Source organism: Medicago sativa, chromosome 3 (genome assembly GCF_051527215.1).
Source record: "Medicago sativa cultivar Bolivia chromosome 3, Bolivia_mono, whole genome shotgun sequence".
Lineage (NCBI taxonomy): Eukaryota > Viridiplantae > Streptophyta > Magnoliopsida > Fabales > Fabaceae > Medicago > Medicago sativa.
The window spans coordinates 102695428-102719097 of NC_140751.1; the positions used below are offsets into that span (position 1 = coordinate 102695428).

The 23670-nt window shown below is 33.8% G+C and overlaps 3 protein-coding genes and 1 pseudogene across 3 annotated transcripts; 1 reads left to right on the forward strand and 3 right to left on the reverse strand.

Annotated features, from left to right (window-relative positions):
- Window positions 1-3567: 3567 nt before the first annotated feature.
- Window positions 3568-4629, forward strand: MED32 (mediator of RNA polymerase II transcription subunit-like protein). The gene is made up of 2 exons (XM_085757251.1): window positions 3568-3723; window positions 3944-4629. Exon 2 carries the CDS (start codon window positions 3972-3974, stop codon window positions 4416-4418), a length of 447 nt encoding a protein of 148 aa, XP_085613377.1. The 5' UTR covers window positions 3568-3723; window positions 3944-3971; the 3' UTR covers window positions 4419-4629.
- A 394-nt stretch (window positions 4630-5023) lies between these two features.
- Window positions 5024-5900, reverse strand: LOC146943137 (BURP domain-containing protein BNM2C pseudogene; annotated as a pseudogene).
- On the reverse strand, window positions 5024-7500 carry LOC146943138 (uncharacterized). Its single transcript, XM_085757250.1, has one exon. It carries the CDS (start codon window positions 6727-6729, stop codon window positions 5920-5922), a length of 810 nt encoding a protein of 269 aa, XP_085613376.1. The 5' UTR covers window positions 6730-7500; the 3' UTR covers window positions 5024-5919.
- Window positions 7501-12088: 4588 nt separating this feature from the next.
- LOC146943139 (uncharacterized) lies at window positions 12089-15476 on the reverse strand. The gene is made up of 2 exons (XM_085757249.1): window positions 15347-15476; window positions 12089-14365 (listed from the first exon to the last, which is right to left on the reverse strand). The coding sequence occupies exons 1-2, from the start codon at window positions 15398-15400 to the stop codon at window positions 12332-12334; spliced, it is 2088 nt and encodes a 695-aa protein (XP_085613375.1). The 5' UTR covers window positions 15401-15476; the 3' UTR covers window positions 12089-12331.
- Window positions 15477-23670: the final 8194 nt, after the last annotated feature.

Here is a 23670-nt window from a genome sequence, read left to right on the forward strand (position 1 = left end):
ATCATTATCCGTAAGCGCTACGCGTAACAAATAAATTTGTTACGATCCGACCCGATCCAAAAGCATATCCAGAAACTTCCGGATATATCCAATTAAGAAACAAAACGCGTTTGCTTAAGGATTAAGCAGACTTAATCCCCAAGTCACTCGTTTTTTGTTACAAACTCTCCCTATAAAAGGAGAGCTCGCCCCATTTGATTCTTCACACCGAAAATTCACAGTCGATGCTTCCTGTGTTTTTTCCTCTCTTCTCCCTCCGACTTGTTTTTAACAAGTTTCTTCTGCTTCTACTCCTTTCTGTCCCTTCAGTATTAAGAGTGTTCTTAAGACCATAGTCCCTTGGTCTTAAGTTCATAGTCCCTTCGATAATATATGATTCTTCGGAATATAGAGTACTATTAAGATCATATTAAAGAATGATCTTAACAGTATATATATATATATATATATATATATATATATATATATATATATATATATTATTTTAAAGAGAAATGGTGGTATCACCATATTTGAGTGGTCGTAGTGCCATATTCGAATGGTAATAATACCATATTAATTTGAACGGTTTCGAATAAAGCGGTTACGTACCGTATCGAGTGGCTTCGATCAAACGATTGAGCCATATTTTGAGGGTGTAATTCTCGAACGATTTTTCTACAGTGCAGTAGTTAATCAAACAGTTGTAGCTGGGCTTGTTTTATCCTGGAGGCGGCGTGGTTGATAGTCTACCTTGCACAACTTTGGGTAGTGCCACGAAACGTCTTAAAGAGAGCGACCTGGTCGTGACTCAACCTAGTAACAACTTCGGTAGATGATAGAATTTGGAAATTCAAATTTAACAGTTTGGAAATCCAAAAAACAACAGTAGTAAGTATTTTTTAACTACCCCAGTAAAGAACTTTTGATACAACGTTTAATCGTGAGTTTACCTCTCTTCGGGAGGATGCTATTATCAATATAATGTTCAACTACAACTTGATTGATCTACAACATGATCTAATGACTCTCATTTAAGAGGATATATAAAGTTTTAGACTTTAAGTTTGTTTTTTTTTTTTAATATATTATCAACTCAATGAACTTGCATCTTTCTTCTCATTCATGGATATGGCATAAAACAATCTCGTGATATGATATGCCAGATGATAATTTATTCAACCATTGGTTTCTTCTTGTTGTCTCAGACACTTAGTCATAAACTTCAAGCTCGTGTATTATAAGTTTTTTTTATGGACTCATTTATCATTCTTTCGACGACAAGTCGAAAACTTATTTAATCTGAATAATTTTACTTTTATACTCGTGAAGAAACTAACTGCTGAGAAGAAAGACATTGAAAATTTATGATGAGACAAGAGCTTGTACAAAGTGTCGCTGTGGACTTCAATGATTTTACAGATGCTTGAAGACTATATCAATTGTACGTATTGACCGTTGTAAATTCCAAAAATTCTAATTTATTATTTGAGAGGTGATTCTTGCTTGAGAAAAATTCAATAACAAAAATGAAATTTGTGAGATTTTGTGTCCTAGATGTCTTAGAAAACTATTTATCACGACTTTAGAGATTGTAACGGGGTCGTGCAAAATTTGGTCTGGCATGCCTTTATCCATTAATTATCCAATCACGGTGATACAAACTTTTTTATTGAATGGATGATTGCAATTTAGAAACCTCGTCTTTAATGGTGGATATAACTCATGAGATTGGGATAACAAGGAATACACACTATTTTGAAGGAATTGAAACACCTGTTATGAGCAACGTTACGAACGTTGTTCGAAGTGTTATTGAGTATCAACAAATATGCAAAGTTTCGTGTGGAGCTACAAGCATGAGGACGAGATTGATAAGATAAAAAAATCGGAGGAGCCCGCATCACAATTGTATTGAGGAAAATAGTGATACCCGCATTGTACTCGATGGATAGGGAACATTGGAAGAAATATAAACAACCATTCACCGACATTGCTTAACCTAAGAACGATTAAACGAGATGACACCAATATCTTGCAGCTTAACCAATGTCATGAGTTCGAATCCGGCATGGGGCAAGCAAAAATGTTAAAACTCTTAAGGAGAGATGTTGATCATCGAGGGATCACCGACATTGCTTAACCTAAGAACGATTAAACGAGATGACACCAATATCTTGCAGCTTAACCAATGTCATGAGTTCGAATCCGGCATGGGGCAAGCAAAAACGTTAAAACTCTTAAGGAGAGATGTTGATCATCGAGGGATTAGCCTCCCAAGTTGTGAGAAAGGATATTCGATTTACGCCAAAAAAAAAAAGAATATTTGCTTAAGTCATGTTGAGAGAAGTGATGACTAGTAGCTCGAGTTTTAGCCCATTTGCGTATATAGGAATCAAACTTTTTTGATTGTATTGTAACCTAGTTTAAATTCAATTTGTGATTTCTTAAGTAGTATATAACCTGACATTTTTTTTTTGTTGTAAAAACGTATTAAAATTTACCTTTTTTTAGTGGTGTTCGGGTTGAAATTCCGGACATTGCATATATTAAAATTTACTTTGATAATATTTATATGTTTTTGTAATTTAAATTTAAATTAAAAAAACAAATTAATTGAGACGATATTCTAATGTGGTTCCTAAGTTTTCCATGATAGCTTTTTTAGGAAGTATTATCATCTATATTATTTTTATTTTATTTTTACTGTAAAAAAAACATTTTGTCAAAAAAAAAATTAACAACTTACATCTATTTATCGGTTTTTTTTTTTTTTTTTTATGTTCTCTTTTCAACATGCGGTCCTTAGTTTTTCTCGTGAAATCATCCCTCTTCAAGTTTTTCCTCTCTATTTCAATTTAAATAAGTGATTTTCACATAAATTTAGTTTTTTTTCCTTCGTGATTTCGTCACCTGAGTGTGGTGGTGTGTTGTTCGGTGTATTTTGCGGTTGAGTTTGATTTATCGTATTGTTGTGGTGTTCATTTGATTGATTATTCAATCAAAGATTTGAGTGTCAACGTTGCAGATCCGACGACATATATTTCAATCACTTTAATTCTTTTTGTAAGCATTATGCCCTCGTATGCTGTTAATTTAGACGATGTGAGTTTGCTGACATATTCATCTTTACGTTTTTAGCGGTATTAAAGGATGTTCCATCCTTTTGTTCTTGTAAGAAAAACAACATTTTGTCAAAAACAACCGTAGACGATAATATGGCTAAAATATGATTTTGGTCCCTGCAAATATGCATCGTTTTGGTTTTAGTCCCTGTAATTTTTTTTTGTTGTTTTTGGTCCCTGCAAATATGTCTCGTTTTGGTTTTGGTCCCTGACCCCACTTTTGTGATGATATGCACATGTGGCACATGATGAGTAAACCCATTTATTAGAAAAATAGTCCCTCCAAAATCTTTTGATTTTTAAAAAGATAAGTAAAATATTTTGCAGGAACCAAAAACAACAAAAAAAATTTACAGGGATTAAAACCAAAACAAAACATATTTGCAGGGACCAAAACCATATTTTAGCCCGATAATATTTGTAAAAAAAAAAATGGTGTTCACTGAAAGTAAAAAAAATTGAGATGAGATTATAATCGCTAATCCACGTCATTTTTTGAAGAGACCCACCCATTGTCATATTCATGGCTGCCGTCGAACTAAACTAAACTGCCCGTAATAATCAAAATCTGCCGAAATCGCAGCCGGAGTCTATCACCCATCGGAAGACAAAATCCACCGTTAGTTTCTTTTTCCTTCTCCCAATTTTCAATTCCTTCTCTTGCAGCGCGCGCAAGGACTTGATTCCAGCGCTATTTCATAGAGTTGCGTCGCAGCAGATCTCCACTCTCTAGCGATTCTGTAGTGTTTATTTTGATATCGTAATTTGGTCTGGGATTTATCATTGGGTGATAATTTTTAGTGTTCTTCATGAATTATTTGCCCTTTTGTGTTTCATAGGTGTTTAACATCAAAATAAACAGGATTAATGGACAGTGTGGTTGATTCTCTAAATAGTGCCTATCTAGATTTTATTGCTGCAGCAGCAACTGTGCTGGAAGCAAGAGAAACTTCCACTGCCCTTAAAAACATTGCAACAGACACTGCTCTCGAAAGCTTTAAGCAAAAGTGGGAATTGTTTAGAGTAGCGTGTGATCAAGCCGAGGAGTATGTGGAGTCTGTGAAGCAAAGGATTGGATCAGAGTGTTTAGTGGATGAGGCTACAGGGCATGTGGCAGGGAAGCCTGGACAAGCTACCATGACGGGTCTTCCACCAATCAGCGCCGTTCGCTTGGAACAGATGAGTAAAGCGGTTCGGTGGCTTGTTATTGAATTGCAGCATGGCTCTGGAGGACCTGCTGGTTCTTCTAGTTCAGCTCTTTCACATCCCTCTGCCCCTTTTGATGCCAGGTTTTCTGAAGATGCTGCTCAGTAGCATTTACCTAACTGTATGGGATTATTAATAATGTCTTGGATTTTATATTTTCACTGCTCAAAATGCACTTGACTTTACTGCTTTTGCCGTTTTTTACCTGTTTAGTAGCTGTATGTTAAAGGATGTAACTTATGTGCACAGTGCATGATGCAACACTTCTAAGTTTTCAGTTGGTGATGCTTTGGTGTTTTATTGTTTTATATCCCACAAAGTGACTGTGCCACCCTTTTGTAACTGAAGATGGATTAGTGTAAGATTAGGTTTGACCCACCCTTTTATTAAATACCATATACACAATTATGTAAGGTTTACCCATTTCCTTGTGATCCTGTGTTTTTGTGGCCTGTAAGACGAGGGTAAAATTATCTTGTGAGAATCATCTTGATTGTGTGATTTATAAGTATGCTTCTTTTTAGTGTGTGTGTGTATGTGTGTGCGCGTGTGTGTATTTGCCATTCAAATTTTTTAACCCCCATTAGAATATATCTTCAGCTTAGTCTTTCAATAATCTCATGGTCCATATATAGAGATTATTATTTTAATGTCATTTTCATGATCGAACAACTACCTAAATTTGAAAGACTAGAGAGATGCCAACTCATTCCTTAACAGTTCAAACTTTAAACCAAGGTTTATTTTTATAGACAATTATTTATGACACAGACCTTATTTAATACACAGAAATAAGACCTTATTTAGTACACCAACAAAACCTTATTTAGTACACAAACAATGCCTTATTTAGTATACAGAAATAAGACCTTACATTACTGAGAAATTCACAACAACATGAAAAGTATTGGGAACGACACAGACACCGATTAACAAAGATATGAACTAGTTCCCTCTTGTTCAGTTGGTGGCCTCTGGTGGGAGTGGTGCCCATACAATATGCTTTACAGGGAAGAAATGACACAGTGGAGCTTCCCCAGGCTTCATTCCAAGTAGTTGAAATATAAAATGATTAGGATTCATGTCAGACGTGTCTAGGTGGCAAATGCCCAAAGCATCCATTATGTCTCCATATTGACCCTTTAGAAGAACTTTGAAGACCCTACTGCCTATGTCTAGGTAGTGGCAATAGTAAAGAGCATAAGAGTAAGGTCTAGGGTGACAAGCTACCCATTTAGGAGCATAGATATCCTTTGAGATTTCCAAAATGGTGTAGTTTTGCAAACGCACATCTGATGTTGTTGGATAGCTAGTTGTGTGAATGTTATATCTGGCCTCGGCATCGAGAACGCTGTGAACAAATTCAAGCATGGACTCTAAAGAAGTGGGACAGGCCTTGGTTTCCCCTTTTGTGGGTTCAAACTCACATTGATCAATTATGTCTTTCATATCTTCACCTTGGGGAGAGTCTTTTGTGAGTGAGAATAGTTGAAGAAGGCTAGGTAGTTGCGACTTGGAGAGAGGAATGTAGTCGGCTACTTTTCTTGGCAAGAAGCGAGCATATTCTCTGATAGGAAATTGCAGGGTCATTACATTCCCTACGTAAAGATCATCCAGAGTAAAAAAAAGCTAACTTGAATGCCTCTGTATGGTCAACTTTAGAAGATAGTTTCCTGTCTGATTCTGTCAAGTCTTGTCCAATTTTCTTGTAGTTTGCTGCGTGTGAGTCTTTCAACCAACCATCAAGATAAGCTTGATTGAAATTGTGGGTGGATTTTGCTTTCTCAACCTGGGTATCTTTTAACCAGACGTCAAGGTATGCCTGATTGAAGTTGTGGGCAGTCTTTTCCTTTTGATCCCTGGTATCTTTCAACCAACCATCAAAGTAAGCTTGATTGGAGATAGGGTTGGGTTTTGCTTTCTCAGCTTGGCTATCTTTTAACCAGCCATCAAGGTAAGCCTGATTGAAATTGTGGGTACCCTTTACCTTTTGATTATTGGTATTTTTCAACCATCCATCAAGGTAAACTTGATCGGATGTAGGGTTAGATTTTGCTTTCTCAACTTGGGTATCTTTTAGCCATCCATCAAGGTAAACTTGATTGGACTTTTGTGTAGTCTTTTCCTTTTGATCCTTGGTATCTTTCAACCATCCATCACGGTAAACTTGATTGGAATTGTGGATAGCTTTTTGGTTTTCTTCAGGAGTATTTTTCAACCACCCATCAATGTAAGCAGAATTAGAATCAAGGGTTGATTTATGTTGGTGATCCAGGGTGTTTTTCAACCATCCATCAAGATAACTTGGATTAGAGTTAGGGGTGAGTTTTTTATTTTTCAGTGGAGTGTTTTTGAGCCAGCCATCAAGGTAAGGCTGATCGAGTTGTTTTTCTTCTATACTCTCTTGGTGAAGCTTCATATCTCTAGCATAGCTTCTATTTTCACTCTACAATGCAATTGAATAAAGGGATATTAATGAGTGATAACTTAATTACATGTTTAGGATGATATATATGATCACATACAAACACAAGTGTTTTATGTGACGCATTCTGCTAGTGAGGTAACGTTCATTATGCATACAGCAGATAGATACAAAATCTGAAACAAAGAATAAGGAATAATACTCTTTTGAATTTAGTTACAGCAAACAACATCATTCTATCGATTCGAGTAGATCAACTCGAATGCGAGTGTGAAGAATGCAACATAAAACAGCTAAAGAGGAGGAACTTAGAAGCATGCATTAAATTCAAGGATTAACAATGTTAATAATGATATAAAAGCATTTAAGAATGCATAACAAGAGCATATATGAAAGCATTTAAGCATGCATGCAAAGTGAGTAACTCACGATTAACAAGAGCATGACAAATGTGAGGAGAGATTACTCTTAAACTCTTATGATAAATTTAAAACAGTTTAAGATATAAATTATTTTATAATTATTTAATTGAAAAAAAAAATCGCTCGGGTGTAAGATTGATAACAACAAACATGCAGAATCATTCACTGGCTGGCCAACAACATAAGTTACGCATAACATAAACCACTAACACACATGATTCAAACTTATAATTGAAAAGTACTCAAGTAACTGCTGCCAAATATTAAAAACTACTCTTACTGCTCTACCCAACTCTGTGTGCCATATCTTTCTGCTATATTAATTGTGGGAAATTTAGTGCGAAAGATGAACTGAAGTGGAAGTGAGCTTAGCTTTTTATAAGCGAATGATTAGGAAAAGTACAAAAAATGAGCTCATTAAGCTTATGTGAGTCCGCTGATTTCTCTAGAAGGGACTTGATTGAAAATTAGTTCTTCAACCTTAACCTGGGTTTGAGACTGACACTGCAAAAAAAAACTTATGTGAATCCTTGTCAGCAGTTTTTATTTTTAGACTTCCTTTTTATTATTATTATTTTGATTCAAAAAAATTCCTTATTTTTTTTTTTAATTTCTTTAATCAGCTGTATTTTCCAAGTACTAAATGAACTATCTAGTACTAGTATCGAGAGGACGGCTGAAACGATTATACTTATGGATGTTAGTTGCTTAGTCAGTAGTCGGTGATTATCAAAGAAGGCCAATGTGGCACAGCCACATATGATACTCAACAACTCATGAAGGGAATATTTACATATTTTGTAAAGATGAGGCCAGAACAGCATACATCATGAATCATGACTTTTTGTTATGGTACGAGAAACACTAATATAGTATCTTAAGTAGATAATCTGACATATGTGGATAATATAAAAAAATTGTTATAATTATATGAAAAGCAGTAGTTGTTAAGGACGTGTTTAGATAAAATTACAATGCTATTTACAATGATTTTTTGATTTAACGTTAATTTATCAAATTTGACCATAATCGAATGTATAATCGGTCGCTATAAAGTTCAACAAATTATGTAGCAATCTTATTGACACATCTAATAATTTGACAAGCAGTTTCAACATCAAGTGTTCTAATGGAAACAATATCGAATTACGAGAACTAAACTAAGAGTTTGTGAGGAGTTAATAGAGAGAAACTTACAATTACTTTGTATTGGGGCGAATATCATCAATAACCAAATAAAACAAGCGTAAGCTAAAAGCATGGAGGGTTTGAAGTAGTAATAATAAAAGGACATATTGATGAAATAGATGACAAGCAACCTCTGCAATCAAAGCACCACACTGGCATAGCTTCAAACAGAGATGATGAAATTAAATTTTAGTTTAAAAATATGGGACTGTAAATTGAAGAGAGGATAAATTAACTTCAAATCCATAATAAATAATGTTTAAATCAAAGTCCTCTCATACTAAAAATATTAATTAAAGAAGCAAAAAGGAAAAGAAAAACATAAGAAGAAAAAAGGAAAAGAAAAGAAAAACATAAGAAGAAAAAAGGAAAAGAAAAACATAAATCATGGGTGATGAGTGTTGAACGAACAATCATGGGTGATGAGTGTTGAACGAACTCAAGACCCAAAGCAATGGCAACTTGCTTTGAACCGCTAGGCTACTTCAGTAAGCGTGTACTATTATTCGCGCTATATTTATTTATTACATATTTACTTGGCTATAATTTTTTTTTGAGGCCCATGCCTTGGGGAGGCCCAGCTCCATTGAGCTGTTTGCACCCCCTCAAGGCCGGGCCTGGCCAGGAGTCACCAAAAATTGCTTTGGAAGACTAATTTATGTTGTTCTTGAAAAATTTACAATTATCTAAGGGCATAAAGAATCAGACACTGTTGCAGCCGGAAGATGACTTGCATATTTTGTTGCTTCCACGTTTGATCAATAAAAACATCAGGGAAATGAAATTGCCACCCTTGGACAACAATGAAATTATGAAAGTGTTGATCACACAAAGACAAAGCAAAAAATTGTTAAGGAAACTTCACAAGCCGTGCTTTCCACCATTCAAGGTTTTCCTATCCCTACTCAAGAAGACAAAGACGTTGTTAAGGAATTGCTGAAAATACACATGGAGGCACAAATTCATAATTTGAAAACTTCAGAAGTGGTGCTTCAAAATGTGTTTCCCTTACCTCTTTCCATTTCCACCAATCCTAAAAGAAAGAAACGAAAATTGGTAAAAATTGTAAATCTTCCCCAACACCCGATAAGTGCAACATTTACCTTACCACACATCTGGAATCGAAGAAAACATTGTTGAGAAATTTCACGAAATTTGACTTCGCTAAGTGAAATCAAGTCAAAAACATTTATTTAAATATTTTGGTGTTAACTCTTCAGTCTTTAGGAGTAAAGGGTCATAGCAATTCAGATTTCAACAACAAAGTAAGTAAATAATGATCAAGAATTGTTCCACTAGAAATCGAACTCGACTTTTCTCGAACGATTTATACCAGAGAAAATTGTTGTAGTATGACTCAAAATTTGATGGATGAAAAATATTGTTGCTAAAGATATAAAAGATTTGTTTCAAATATATTTTGTGTTGAAAATATATTTATGGACAGTAAATATATTTTTGTACCGTATGAAGGAAGATTTGATGCAAATATATTTTGAAAGAGAATATTTGATGCAAATATTCTTTCACTGAAGGAGAAAAAAAAACGTATCTTCAGCGTGATATCTATTCCAAATTTACGAGTTATATTTTTCTATAAATACATACCTTGTATCGGATGTAAAACTTGAGAGAGTAGAGAGCTGAAAACAAGGGTTTAGAAGCCAACAAGAAAATTAGGGTTTGTAGAGTCTGCTCTTGGCAACAAACGTTGGGATTGATTCACCTTGGGAAACACTATTAGTATTGAGTCTTTTGGTCACGGGAAGAGATTGAGACTTTGGGTAGAATTAAGTTTGAAGACTAATTCTTGTAACCTTTTGATATCTCTTTGTAAAGTTACTCTCTCCCCTAGACTAGGTCAGTATTGGACCGAACTGGGTAAACAAATCTTGCGTGTTCTCTCTTTCTTTCTCTTGCTGTTTTCTATCTTTTGTTTGTGTTTATAATTGTTGCCCACTTTATTTTGGTTGCTTGATTACTTTGCTCCACACATCAAGTTTTATTGGTGTGATTTTTCAACGAATTCACGACAAAAACTCATTAACAAGTTCAAGTTCAGTTCAATTCAGTTTAGACTCTAAAATGAATTGTTAACTAAGCCAAATCTCATTTAAAATAGGAAGTGTTGAATTATTTTGGCTCTTACAGATCAAATATGGAACATGAGTTTTCTTCAATATTATTTATATTATTATATCATAATAATGAGTGCGTATCGAACATGATTTGAAAATCTAGTACTCCTACCAAGGCCACAAAGAGTATTTTATTTAATAGAGCGGTGGGTTGGTATAAGTATATAACATGAAAGAGCATGTTAAAGTGTCTAACACGACTATGCAAACACATTATAGAAAGTGTTTGGCTTGAAATATAACTAATTTTGATGCAACTCTTTTTCTATTTCATAACTGAATAATGGATTCCACCTCGCGAGGGAGAGGCTTGGGATCTTTAACTAACTCTTTTCCGACTTGGAAAACAAACGTGATATTATAATAATAATAATAATAATAATAATAATAATAATAATAATAATAATAATAATAATAATAATATTTGTAACAGAAAACGCAGTTCCTTCCTCATCACCCGCCACAAACATTCAGAAATTCCGCTACAAGGTTTTCTTCTCTTCTCTTGTAGCGATTTCATAGAATCTATTTCTAATTTCAATTTCATTAATTTCAACTTCAATTCACACTTATTTGCTACTGCATTTGCTACTTTCTTTCTTTCTTTCTTTCTTTCTTGATGATTAACTAACCTCACAATCTCAAATTCAATTCATACCTAATTAATTCAACTTCACTCTTTCTGAATCTGAACTCCTTTTCTTCGTGATCACGAATTCTAGCATTTAATGTTCTGCTTTCTAATTTGTTCTCGGATTTATCTTACCTTTCTTTGTTTAACATGAACAAACAGGATCAATGGACAGTGTGGTTGATTCTCTAAAAAACGCCTATCAAGATTTTGTTGATGCAGCAGCAACTGTGCTGGAAGCAAGCGACATTTCCGGTGCCCTTGATACCGCAGCAACAGATACCGCGCTCAAAAGCTTTAAACAAAAATGGGAATTGTTTAAAGTAGCATGTGATCAAGCCGAGGAGTATGTGCAGTCTGTAAAGCTAAAGGTAGAATCAGAGAGTTTAGTAGTGGATGCAGAGATGTTGTTGGAAAGCATAGAGAAGTTACATAACTGATTAAAGCACACAGATGAGGTTAGTCGTGCGTTGTAGAATATTTTGTATGTGTGCAATGGTGGCATATGAAACATTGAAATTAGTGAGAATCATCCTGATTGAGTGATGGATTCTTTGTAGTGTGCTAAGGTTAATGCCATGGCACTCATTGGTGTAGCTGCTTTCTTGAACCATTGATGCTCAGTAGTACTCTTAGCTCAATACATTGTATGTTATCTTTAGATTTGTTTTAATTTTGCTAATGCATTGGGTTTTTGAAACCAAAATAAATCTCTATATGTTTGATATGGTTTATTTGAATATATAGTCACACATTGGTACAGAAAAAGATACAACGTGCGACTAGATTGCGAGTTCAAATAAGTGACTATATACATCAATTTAACTCCCAATAACAGAATATGGCACCAGATTAGTCTTTTGATAATCTCATGGTCTATATAGAAATTATTATAATGTCATCTTCATGATTGCACAGCTAGCTAAATTTAATACTCAGAAACAATACCTTAACTAGTACACACACGGCCTTAATTAGTACACAAACAAGAACTTAATTATTTAGTACGCAGAAACTAGACCTTAATTAGTACATAAACAAGACCTTAATTATTTAGTACGCAGATACTAGACCTTAATTAGTACACAAACACAACCTTATTTAGCACACAAACAAGACCCTAGGATACATAGAAATTCATAACATTTAAACACCATGAAAAGCATAGGGAATGACAGAAATATGATCAACAAAGATATGAACTAGTTCCCTTTGGTTCAGTTGGTGGCCTCTGGTGGGAGTGGTGCCCATAGAACGTGCTTTACAGGGAAGAAATGGCACATAGGAGCTTCCCCAGGCTTCATTCCAAGTAGTTGAAATATAAAATGATTAGGATTCATGTCAGACGTGTCTAGGTGGCAAATGCCCAAAGCATCCATTATGTCTCCATATTGACCCCTTAGAAGAACTTTGAAGACCTTACTCCCTATGTCTAGGTAGTGGCAGTAGTAAAGAGCATAAGGGTAAGGCCTAGGGTGACAAGCTACCCATTTAGGAGCATAGATATCCTTTGAGATTTCCAAAATGGTGTAGTTCTGCAAACGTGCACCTGATGTTGTGGGATAGCTAGTTGTGTGAATGTTATATTTGGTCTCAGTACCAAGAACACTATGAACAAATTCAAGCATGGACTCTAATGAAGTAGGACAAGCTTTGGTCTCCCCTTTTGTGGGTTCAAATTCACATTGATCAATTATGTCTTTCATGTCTTCACCTTGGGGAGAATCGTTTGTGAGAGAGAATAGTTGAAGAAGGCTTGGTAGTTGCGACTTGGAGAAAGGAATGTAGTCAGCTACTTTTTTTGGCAAGAAGTTAGCATATTCTCTGATAGGAAATTGCAGTGTCATTACGTTCCCTACATAAAGATCATCCATAGTGAAAAAAGCTAACTTGAATGCCTTTGTATGGTCAACTTTTGAAGATGGTTTCCCTTTTGATTCTGCCATGTCTTGTCCAATTTTCTTCATGGAGTTCGCTGCATGCGAGTCTTTCAACCAACCATCAAGGTAAGCCTGATTGAGGTTGTGTATTGGTTTTTCCATTTGATCCTTGGTATCTTTCAACCATCCATCAAGGTAAACTTGATTGGAGTTAGGGGTGGATTTTACTTGCTCAACTTGGCCATCTTTCAACCATCCATCAAGATAAACTTGATTAGAGTTTGGGGTCGATCTTGCTTTCTCAACTTGGCTATCTTTCAAGCATCCATCAAGATAAACTTGATTGGAGTTTGGGGTCGATCTTGCTTTCTCAACTTGGCCATCTTTCAACCATCCATCAAGATAAACTTGGTTGGAGTTTGGGGTTGATCTTGCCTTCTCAACTTGGCTATCTTTCAACCATCCATCAAGGTAAACTTGATTGGAGTTAGGAGTGGATTTTCCTTGCTCAACTTGGCTATCTTTCAACCATCCATCAAGATAAACTTGATTGAAGTTTGGGGTTGATTTTGCTTTCTCAAGTTGGGCATCTTTCAGCCAGCCATCAAGGTAAACTTGATTGGAGTTAGGGGTGGATTTTTCTTTCTCAACATGGCTATCTTTCAACCATCCATCAAGATAAACTCGATTGGAGTTGTGGGTGGGTTTTGCTCTCTCAACCCGACTATCTTTTAACCAGCCATCAAGGTAAGCCTGATTGAGGTTGTGGATAGTTTTTTCCTTTTGATCTTTGGTGTCTTTCAACCAGCCATCAAGGTAAACTTGATTGTAGTTAGGGTTGGATTTTTCTTTCTCAGCATGGCTATCTTTCAACCACCCGTCAAGATAAACTTGGTTGGAGTTTGGGGTCGATTTTGCTTTCTCATCTTGGCTATCTTTCAACCATCCATCAAGGTAAACTTGATTAGAGTTAGGGATGAATTTTGCTTTCTCAACTTGGGTATCTTTTAGCCATCCGTCAAGGTAAACTTGATTGGAGTTAGGGGTGGATTTTGTTTTTTGAACTTGGGTATCCTTTAACCATCCATCTAGGTAAACTTGATTGGAGTCGTGTGTAGTCTTTTCCTTTTGATTCTTGGTATCTTTCAACCATCCATCTAGGTAAACTTGATTGGTGTTGTGGATAGCTTTTTTGTTTTCTTCGGGAGCATCTTTCAACCATCCATCAAGATAACTTGGATTAGAGTTTAGTTTTTTGTTCTTCAGTGGACTGTTTTTAAGCCAGCCATCAAGGTAAGGCTGATCAACTTGTTTTTCTTCTACATTCTCGTGCTGAAGCTTCATATCTCTAGCACAGCTTGCATGGCCATTCTATAATGCAATTGAATAAAGGATATTAATGAGTGACAACTTATATTCATGTTTTGGATGATATACATGATCACATAACTAAGCATAACCAAGTGTTTTAACTTTTATGTGACACATTCTGCCGCACAGTGAAGACACGTTTATTATGTATACATCAGATGGATATAATTCGGGTAAACAACTATTTTGATTTTTAATGTGAGACAATGGACGCGTTTGTTTTAACTTTAAAAAAAATTGATTTTGTGTTAAAAAAAATATAGAGATTTTTTTTATATTTTTTTAATGTTATTTTTGTTTGTTTAATACAAAAAAACATGATTTTTAACTAGTTCATGTGTTATCTCCTTGTTCATGACCAAAATAAATTTTAGGAAAAACTAATTCCAACAGTTTTTCATTTTAAAGTCAAAAATGATTTTTTTGATGAAATGTTATTTTTTAAAAATCCTAAACAAACACTTTAAACTGCCAAAAGTAAGTTTTTTTAATAAAAAAATCTTAAGCAAACACATCCAATATCAACATAGTCTTTGAATGTATGAAAATTGCAAACACTTCTTCTAGCAAGTAATCTGAAGGATTGAGTTGACTAATGAGCAACACATTGAAGGACCGGTATTAACTAAAGACACATTTGAGAACTAAATTGAGTTATAAAAAATAAATTTGGTATGTTTTTTTGTAATCTCGATACATTAAAAAATTATAGTGACAACATCACATATTTCCAGTGACTAAAATAGTTGTTTACCCGATACAAACTCACATCTAACGGATCAACTCGAATGTGAGTGTGATGACTGATGATATCAGTGCATGGAAAAACAACTGAGTGTATCTTAAGAAACATGCATGCATTAAAGAAACATGCACAATAGCTAATAAAGGTGAAAATTAATGATGGATTATGATAAGTAAACGATGAAAAATGCAAGTATAAAAGATACAAGCGCATGCAAATTGAGTAGAGTAACTCACGATCAACAAGAGCAGGACAAGAGGAAGGAGAGACCGAACAACTTTGTGTGTCATATTGAGCTATACTTAATTGGGAAAACTGTTTTACTGCGAAAGATGCTTTGAAGTGGAAGTGAGCTGATCCTTTTATAAGTGAGTGAGAAGAAAAAAATACAAATAATGAACACATTAAGGGTCTGTTTGGTAAATACAATAAAATAACTTTTTTGAAGGAATATCTCTTATAACTTATAAGTTCATACTTCATAACATGACTTAAAAATATCCGTTTAATAACTGTCATTTTCTCTTGAGTTTATGACTTATTTTATTAACATTTTTGTATAAGATAATTCAAGGAGCTTATTGCTTATCAATTTTTCCCTCAATTTTATTAATCGAAAAACTTAAACATTTATTAAACATATGTTGTTTATGTCATTTTATATTCATAAGCTAATTCAACTACTAATTCAACTAAACACTACAAATTCAGTAGCAACAATGGAGAAGTAGCAATAATTGATAAAAACCATAGTACTTCCTCCATTTCAGAACAAATGCCATTTAAAGTTTTTACACACTAGATTAAAAATATAATGATTAGAAGAAAGATAATTGTTATTTTATCAAATTATCCTTATTAACTATTGATTTATTTTTAGTAAAAGTAATGCTTAGAGAGTAGAGTGCATATAATATTTTTTTTTTTGAAGAAGCTAAATAGCCCACCCAAATTGGCACCGGAGAGAATCGAACCTGAGACCTTGTGGAGGAGCACACTCCCAAGACCCAAGCCAATACCACCAGGCCAACCCAAGTGGGTTGAGTGGATATAATATTAGTTGGAGGGTATATTTGGAAAGAAAATGTTAACATTACATGAAACTAAAAATAACATTCATTTTGAAACAATTTTATTTGTTGTTAAAGTGACACTCTTTCTAAACTGAGTAAGTAATTAATATAAGAAAATGCTAACAAGTGTCCTTAAGATATTGTTTAAGTATTAAAAAATAGTAACTTTTACATTAGAAATTGTGTAGTTATGACTTTAAGATGTGTTTGACTTGTATTTTCAAGATAAACTTACTTTTTATGAGTTTTTTAAACAATGCCCTTAGGACACTTGCTAGCAATAATTATCAATTTTTTTTAAGGAATGAATGGCGAATTCTAAGAGTCTACATTGATGGATGAGAAGAACTAATTATTTGTAGCCTGGAGGGCATATGAAATGTTGAATTTCAATTTTCAAAGTAATGCAATAAGTAGGATTTAGGGTGGGACTACACATGTGGATAGGCCAATTGGGAGAGGTTGGGAGTGATTTACAAAATAATTCCTCTCGAACGAAATATTAACAAAAAAAGGTTGGTGAAAAGTTGATGTATATGGATTAAATTTTTAACTGTATACATTGACTTTTCAACTATTATTTTTACTTATATTTTATTCCGGATGTAGTACACGTAAATTAGAGTTTGGATCAGGTCTTAGTAGGGATGTCAATGGATACCCATAGGTTATTATTGAGGATTTTTAGGTGGGCGGTAAAATTTTCTTCAATAAGGTACCAATTTAAGTAATAAGATATGATATATAAAGATATATTAGTAATTTACTTAAATTAATATCAGGTATAGGTACCAGTGAATATGGATACAATCCAATCCGTGTCTGTGTCCTTATAATAGTGGGTAGTCAAATACCCGTTTATTATACCCGTGGATACCCGTTTAGCTACCCGCTCCATGCCCGTGACGGATTTTACCCACGCGTACCTGCGGGCATGAATATTTTTGCCACCCCTAGGTCTTGGAGACTATTCAAAGATTGGAAATAAAGGATAATCAACTTTCTCAACTGAATACTAAAAATGTTTTAGCCAACCTTAGTTTTAAGAGAGAAACTTCACTTATTCTCTAAATAGTCCCTTCTTTCTTGCTATAATTTGAGTCACTTTGGATTCGGGGAATCATCCAACTGCATGGTTTTTTCTCTCATATTATCTAAATTAGTGGTTTCCATCTAGATCTAATTTTCCTTTATGTAATTTTTCATGATTTATTTGCTTCGGTGAGACGTTGCTTTGTTCGTCATCTTATTCCGTTATTGTTTGATTTTCTCGTATGTTGTAGTGTTTGTTTGGGTTTAGATTGACTAGTAAACTTTTATCCATTAGAGTTAATGACTTAAGTGTCAATGTTATAGATCTAGAATCATTGATATTCCAATCCCTTTAATTGTCACATTTGTAAATATTTTGCCGTTTTAAATATAAACTTAGATACGGTAACTTTGTTCACAATTTATCTTTTTCAATTTTAACAAGGTTGAATTTACGCTGTTCTTCTTGATGTATAATGTCAATTTAAATAAATGGATTTTTTTTCTTCTTGATAGTACAAAATATGAATACTAGATAAGTATTTGGTAACACCGACTGGACGGCTGAAACCATATGCTATGTATTAGTTAGTACTGAGTGGTGATTTATCAAAGAAGGCCATGTGGGGGTCCACATCCTAGATAGTTTGAAAATATTTGTTGTCTAAGACTGAGGCACAAGTACGTACACATGATCCTCAACAACCTATGAAGGCAACGTTTCTGTATTTTGTGCAGTTGAGGCAATACCACTATACCAGAATACCTTATACATCATTTTCGTTATTGTAAGTAGCTTATCTCTTATCAATTTTTTTTCCTGAATTTTACTAGGATTATCTTAATCAAAAAAACTTAAACATATATTTTTTGTGCTATTTTATATTTATAAGCTAATTTAAGTGTTAATTTTATCAAACATTATAGATTCGGTAGCAACAATTGATAATATACACAAGAAAAATGAGTTTTTAGGGATGAAGTGCAACCATTTATGGCATATATACATGAGGAATTTGCATGCATTGTTACACGTGTATCCATAGGGAAGCAAATTACTAGTTGGAAAGAGATGTAGAATTTAATACAAACCATCGATAATACATATAGTACATAGAAAAATCAAGTATTTTAGGGCAAGGGCAAGCATAGTATCCATAAGGAAGCCAATCACAGTTGAAAAGAGATGTCGAATTTAATGCAACCATTAATAATATAAACATAAAAATCAAGTATTCAAGGGCGTGCGCGCACACACCCTTGTCCATCTAAATTGAGCTATTAATTTTTCTTTAAAAAAAATCTAAAACAATATTTAAAAGTATTTGACCCTTTACTTATTCATTTACTATCATAAAACTATCATAAAAGAATTTTTTTTTTTAACTTTAATTAAATTTAATGTCTTTTACCCTCGTTGATTGACAATGGTATGGTATATTTTTTTTAAGGAATGTTATGGTATATTTTTAGGAAAATGCTAGATATCAAGAATGGATTTTCTTGATGGATTCAAGAATGACATGGCAGAATAATCACCCTTAGATTTCAGTCTTATTTATTAACATTTCATTAAAAAAAAATACATAACACCCACCACCCCATGATTTCCGGCCAGGCTGAGATTTTATTGGCTAACATTAATTTCGGGACAATTTCTTGATAAAATCTTTCTTGATGTATAGCATTGCTCATATTTTTAACACTTGTATATGTGTTTTTTTGGTGGTGGCCGGAGTTTGAACTTCAGACCTTGCATATATTATGCATTGTCCCTACCAACTGAACTAAACTCACGATGACTTGTATATGTGTCTGAGATATGTCTAAGGAGTCTATAAACAAAAGAAAAAAACAAACATTTTTAGAACACTTGTCTGAGTTGTCCGACATTTGTTGTACATGTGTTCGACATCGATCAAAGAAGTGTCGAAATAATGAAAATACATATTTATGAGTTTTCGGCATGAGTTAAACAAGTGTCGGACACCGGCGCATGTTAGATACTCCGACATACCTAATTCTAAATGTGTATGTTCTTCATAGGATGGATGTGATAAAGAATGGACTTGTATTGTGCCAAGGTTTTTATGTTTCAATGGTTAATTTGATGAATGGTAAAAACCATTCATCAAATTACTAGGATTAAACACTTGTATATGTGTTCTACCCTCATTGATTGACAATGTTATGATATATTTTTAACCTTTGTATATGTGTTTGAGATGTCTAAGGAGTCTATAAACAAAAGAAAAAAACAAATTTTTTTAGAACACTTGTTTGAATTGTCCGACATTTGTTGTACATGTGTCCGACATCAATCAAAGAAGTGTCGAAATAAAGTAAATACATATTTTTTGAATTGTTTTATGAGTTTTCGACATGTGTTAAACAAGTGTCATACGAATGCCGGACACCGACGCGTGTCATGTACTCCGACACACCTAATTCTAGATGTGTATGCGCTTCATAGGATGGATGTGATAAAGAATGAACTTGTATTGTGCTAAGGTTTTTATGTTTCGATGATTAATTTGATGAACGGTAAAAATTGTAGTACTTCCTCCGTTTTAGAACGAATATCGTTTAAGATTTTTACACACATTAAGAAATATAAAAATTAAAACAAAGATAATTGTTATTTCACTAAATTATCCTTATTAACTATTATTTAAGTAAAAGTTGACATGATGTTGCCAAATTCAGCCTGGTTGTTGGTTCTATCCACTATTTCATCCGTCACTAGCTTACAATCTAACTCAATATGCACATTCGAAAGTCCCAATTCACCAAGCCAGAAAATGGCCTCTTTCAAGCCCAATATGCACATACACCGACTTTTTAACTATCATTTTTATTTATATTTCATTATGGAGGAAGTAGACGGAAATTTAAGCTTGTATTACGTCTTGGAGACTATTCAAAGATTGGAAATAAAGGATAATTAATTTCCTCAACTTAATACTAAATGTTTTCGCCAACCCTAGTTTTAAGAGAGAAACTTCACCTTTTCTCTAACTTGTCCCTTTTTTCTTGCTAATTTGAGTCACCTTTGGATTCGGGAAATCATCCATCCATCTCTCTCTCTCTCTCTCTCTCTCTCTCTCTCTCTCTCTCTCTCATATTATCTAAATGGGAAATGTTAACGAGTGCCCCCGGGGCACTCTTTAAGAGCCTAGAATAGTAACTTTTTATGAAAACTTGTGTATTTAATACATTGGAAATTGAACTGTTTGACTTTTTTAAAGAATAACTTCCTAATTTAGCATGTTTAAAGAGTGCCCCGACACTCGTTAACAAGACCCTTTGCCATTTTAAATTATGAATTTAGATATGATTGGTTTGTTCAGATATTCATCTTTTTCAATTTTAACAAGGTTGAATTTATGTTGTTCTTGATGTATTATATTAATTTAAACAAATAGATGTTTTGTTCTTTTCTTGATAGTACAAAATATGAATACTAGATAAGTACTCCATCCGGTCACGTTTATAAGTAAAAAACAACTTTTTAGGTACATTCAATAATTAATGTATCTAACCCATAAATGTGACCGAATACATTAATTATTCAATGTACCTCAAATGTCATTTTTTGCTTATAAATGTGACCGGATGAAGTATTTGGTAACACCGACCGGACGGCTGAAACCATATGCTATGGATGTTAGTTAGTACTGAGTAGTGATTATCAAAGAAGACCAATGTGGGGGTCCACATCCTAGATAGTTTGAAAATATTTGTTGCTTAGGACTGAGGCACAAGTACACATGATCCTCAACACGACCCATGAAGGCAACGTTTCAATATTTTGTGCAGAGGAGGCAATACCAGAATACATTATATATCATCTTCCTTATTATAAGTTATAGCATGCAATGCATCTTCAGCTACCACCTCACGGGATTGTAAGTTATAGCATGCAATGCATCTTCAGCTACCACCTCACGGGAATCTGTTATGGACCATAACCTCTAGTCTTCATTGGGCTCTTGTTAGTCCATAACAGAATCACAACATAGCCAAAACTCACCGAAACTTCTGGACAAAACAGTATCACGAGAAACACTAGTATACCGTGTAGGGTTTGCATGCTAAGTAGATAAGCTGACATATCATATGTGGATCATTTTGTTGTAGTTATCGGAAAAGTAACGGTTGTTACATTAAGTTAAAGAAAATTACAACACGCAAAGACTGTTTTAATAGAGACAGTGGCAGACTGAAGTGTCTAGCATATCTATGCAACACAACATAGCAATATATATGTCAGAAAGTTTGAAATATTAGTAACCTTCGATGTTCATCTTTTTTTGAAATCACGGGTGTCTTAAGGATGAAAATGACAATTTTCGTCTAGCATAAATTGAATGGAGTCCTCCCACGTTGCAAGTTTGTGAGGGAGGTGTGGAGTTATTCAATTGGTTTGCTGGGAAGAGGATATTTGAGCTTATAGTTTTCAGGAACGTAAAGATGATGAATTCGAGTTTTTGGAATTCTTACGATCAATTGTAGGAACATTATCTCTTTAATGTCATACTGTAGATTTTATGTGCAATTTCTTAATATCAAGCGAATATGCCTGTAACTTTTTTTTTTTGTAACTTTTATCTGAATAACAATAATTTATATTTTTTCTATCAATAATGGTAACTTTTTTTAAGGAAAGAAAATATGCGTGTATAAACATTTTCTCCCACTTAATTTCAATTAAACATGCTTTGTAATATGGAAAATTCTATGGTGAAGTCGTGAAAATGACTTTTCTGATGAAGTTAACTCTATGACCAACAAAATTTTTGTTTGGTTTATGTACTTACTGTTGGTTGGTAAGTCCTTGGCATTCTCAAGAAATCTGAAGCCTCCCTCACAACTGTTTGAACTCGCCTACAATTAGGATGGATGCATGTGGTTACAAATAACATTATCGAAGCCATATTACTTTACAAGTCAATATCATCATTTCTCCTTAGAGATGTTCATTTTATTTTCAATAACCACACACATCTAAGTTTCAAATTTACTACATCATGATTTGTCATTTATATAGAAAATGAAAGTTCATTGCCTCCACTATGGCTAAATGGAAATCTATCTTCAGGTCTACTTGAGACTGCTGACAATGCTTCATTCACATGACAGAATATAGAAACTGTATAGAAACTTTGAGGATTAATAAACAACTTAACAAAAAGGGCTTGTACATAAAAGCTGAATCAAGGAAGATGCAGGAGACAAAGTTGAGTAAAAGAACCATGAAAATTTCAATAAAAAATGCATGTCAGCTGCAGAAACCTATGAAGCACGGACACCTCTAGGACTACGCGTGCCGCGGTGTCCGACACGTGTCGGTGTCTGACACTCCTATGACACTCGTACGACACATGTCGAACCGGTGTCTTAAATAATTGTTTTTTTCTTTACTTCGACACTCCTACAATCGGTGTCCGACACCTATATATAACTCATACGAGCCGTGTCGGACAACGCAGACAAATATCTAAAACAATTTTTTGTCTCTTGCTTCCACACACCGTATATACATTACAATTGATTATATCATTTTTAGCTTTTTTGATTGTAGATGAATAAATAAAGGTCAAATACTATGATATCTTGTAGAACTTTTTCTAATTAAATAAATTGCTCAAGTTATATGTTATGTATGTATTTTAATTTTCATTTTAGACAAACTTTAAATAAATTAACATATATGTAGTTGTGTCGGTGTCCTACATTTTTTACATTAGCGGTGTCGACGTGTCCGTGTCAGTGTCGTGTCAGGTGTCCATGTCGGAGTCCATGCTTCATAGGCAAAAACTAGTTCATATTGAGTAGTAACCAATTCAATAATACCCTTATCCTTAATCCATTGTGTTTGTGTATATTGTGCATAAAGTTTAGTCTTAGAGTGGTCTACCAGCAGGACAATAGCTGACATGACATTCACAATTATACTATTGGCTAAACAAAATAACTTTTTCAAAAAAGTCAATTTCCTGACTGCACCATAGAAGTTCCCTTGTAATATATCCTTCTACAATAGGAAGAAGAAAAAAAAAAACCCTTATTGGAGATTTTTAACAACTCATGCTATTAGACCAACTTGTAAAGCTAGTCCCCACATTTTTACTACTATTTGTAGTCATTGCTATTTTTTTTATTGAAATGACTTATCTTTTTATTTTTTGGTACAAGAAATGACTTATCTTTATTACGGTAAAAAAAAAATTAAATTAAAGTTACATGTATAAGTTTCAAATTCTGTCCGCAAGTGATGAGAAAATGAAACAACTAACTAAAGGCTACTTTTAATTAGGCATAGCTTGGACTTTGGAGTATAATCTATACTATATATATATATATATATATATATATATATATATATATATATATATACATACATATATATATATATATATATACATATATATATATATATATATATAGTGAAA

Coding starts and splice junctions, on each gene's coding strand:
- MED32 (XM_085757251.1), top strand. CDS start 3,972: ATGGACAGTGTGGTTGATTCTCTAAATAGTGCCTATCTAGATTTTATT.
- LOC146943138 (XM_085757250.1), bottom strand. CDS start 6,729: ATGAAGCTTCACCAAGAGAGTATAGAAGAAAAACAACTCGATCAGCCT.
- LOC146943139 (XM_085757249.1), bottom strand. CDS start 15,400: ATGACACACAAAGTTGTTCGGTCTCTCCTTCCTCTTGTCCTGCTCTTG. Junction 14,366..15,346: donor TTGTCCTGCTCTTGTTGATC/GTGAGTTACTCT, acceptor ATTGCATTATAG/AATGGCCATGCAAGCTGTGC.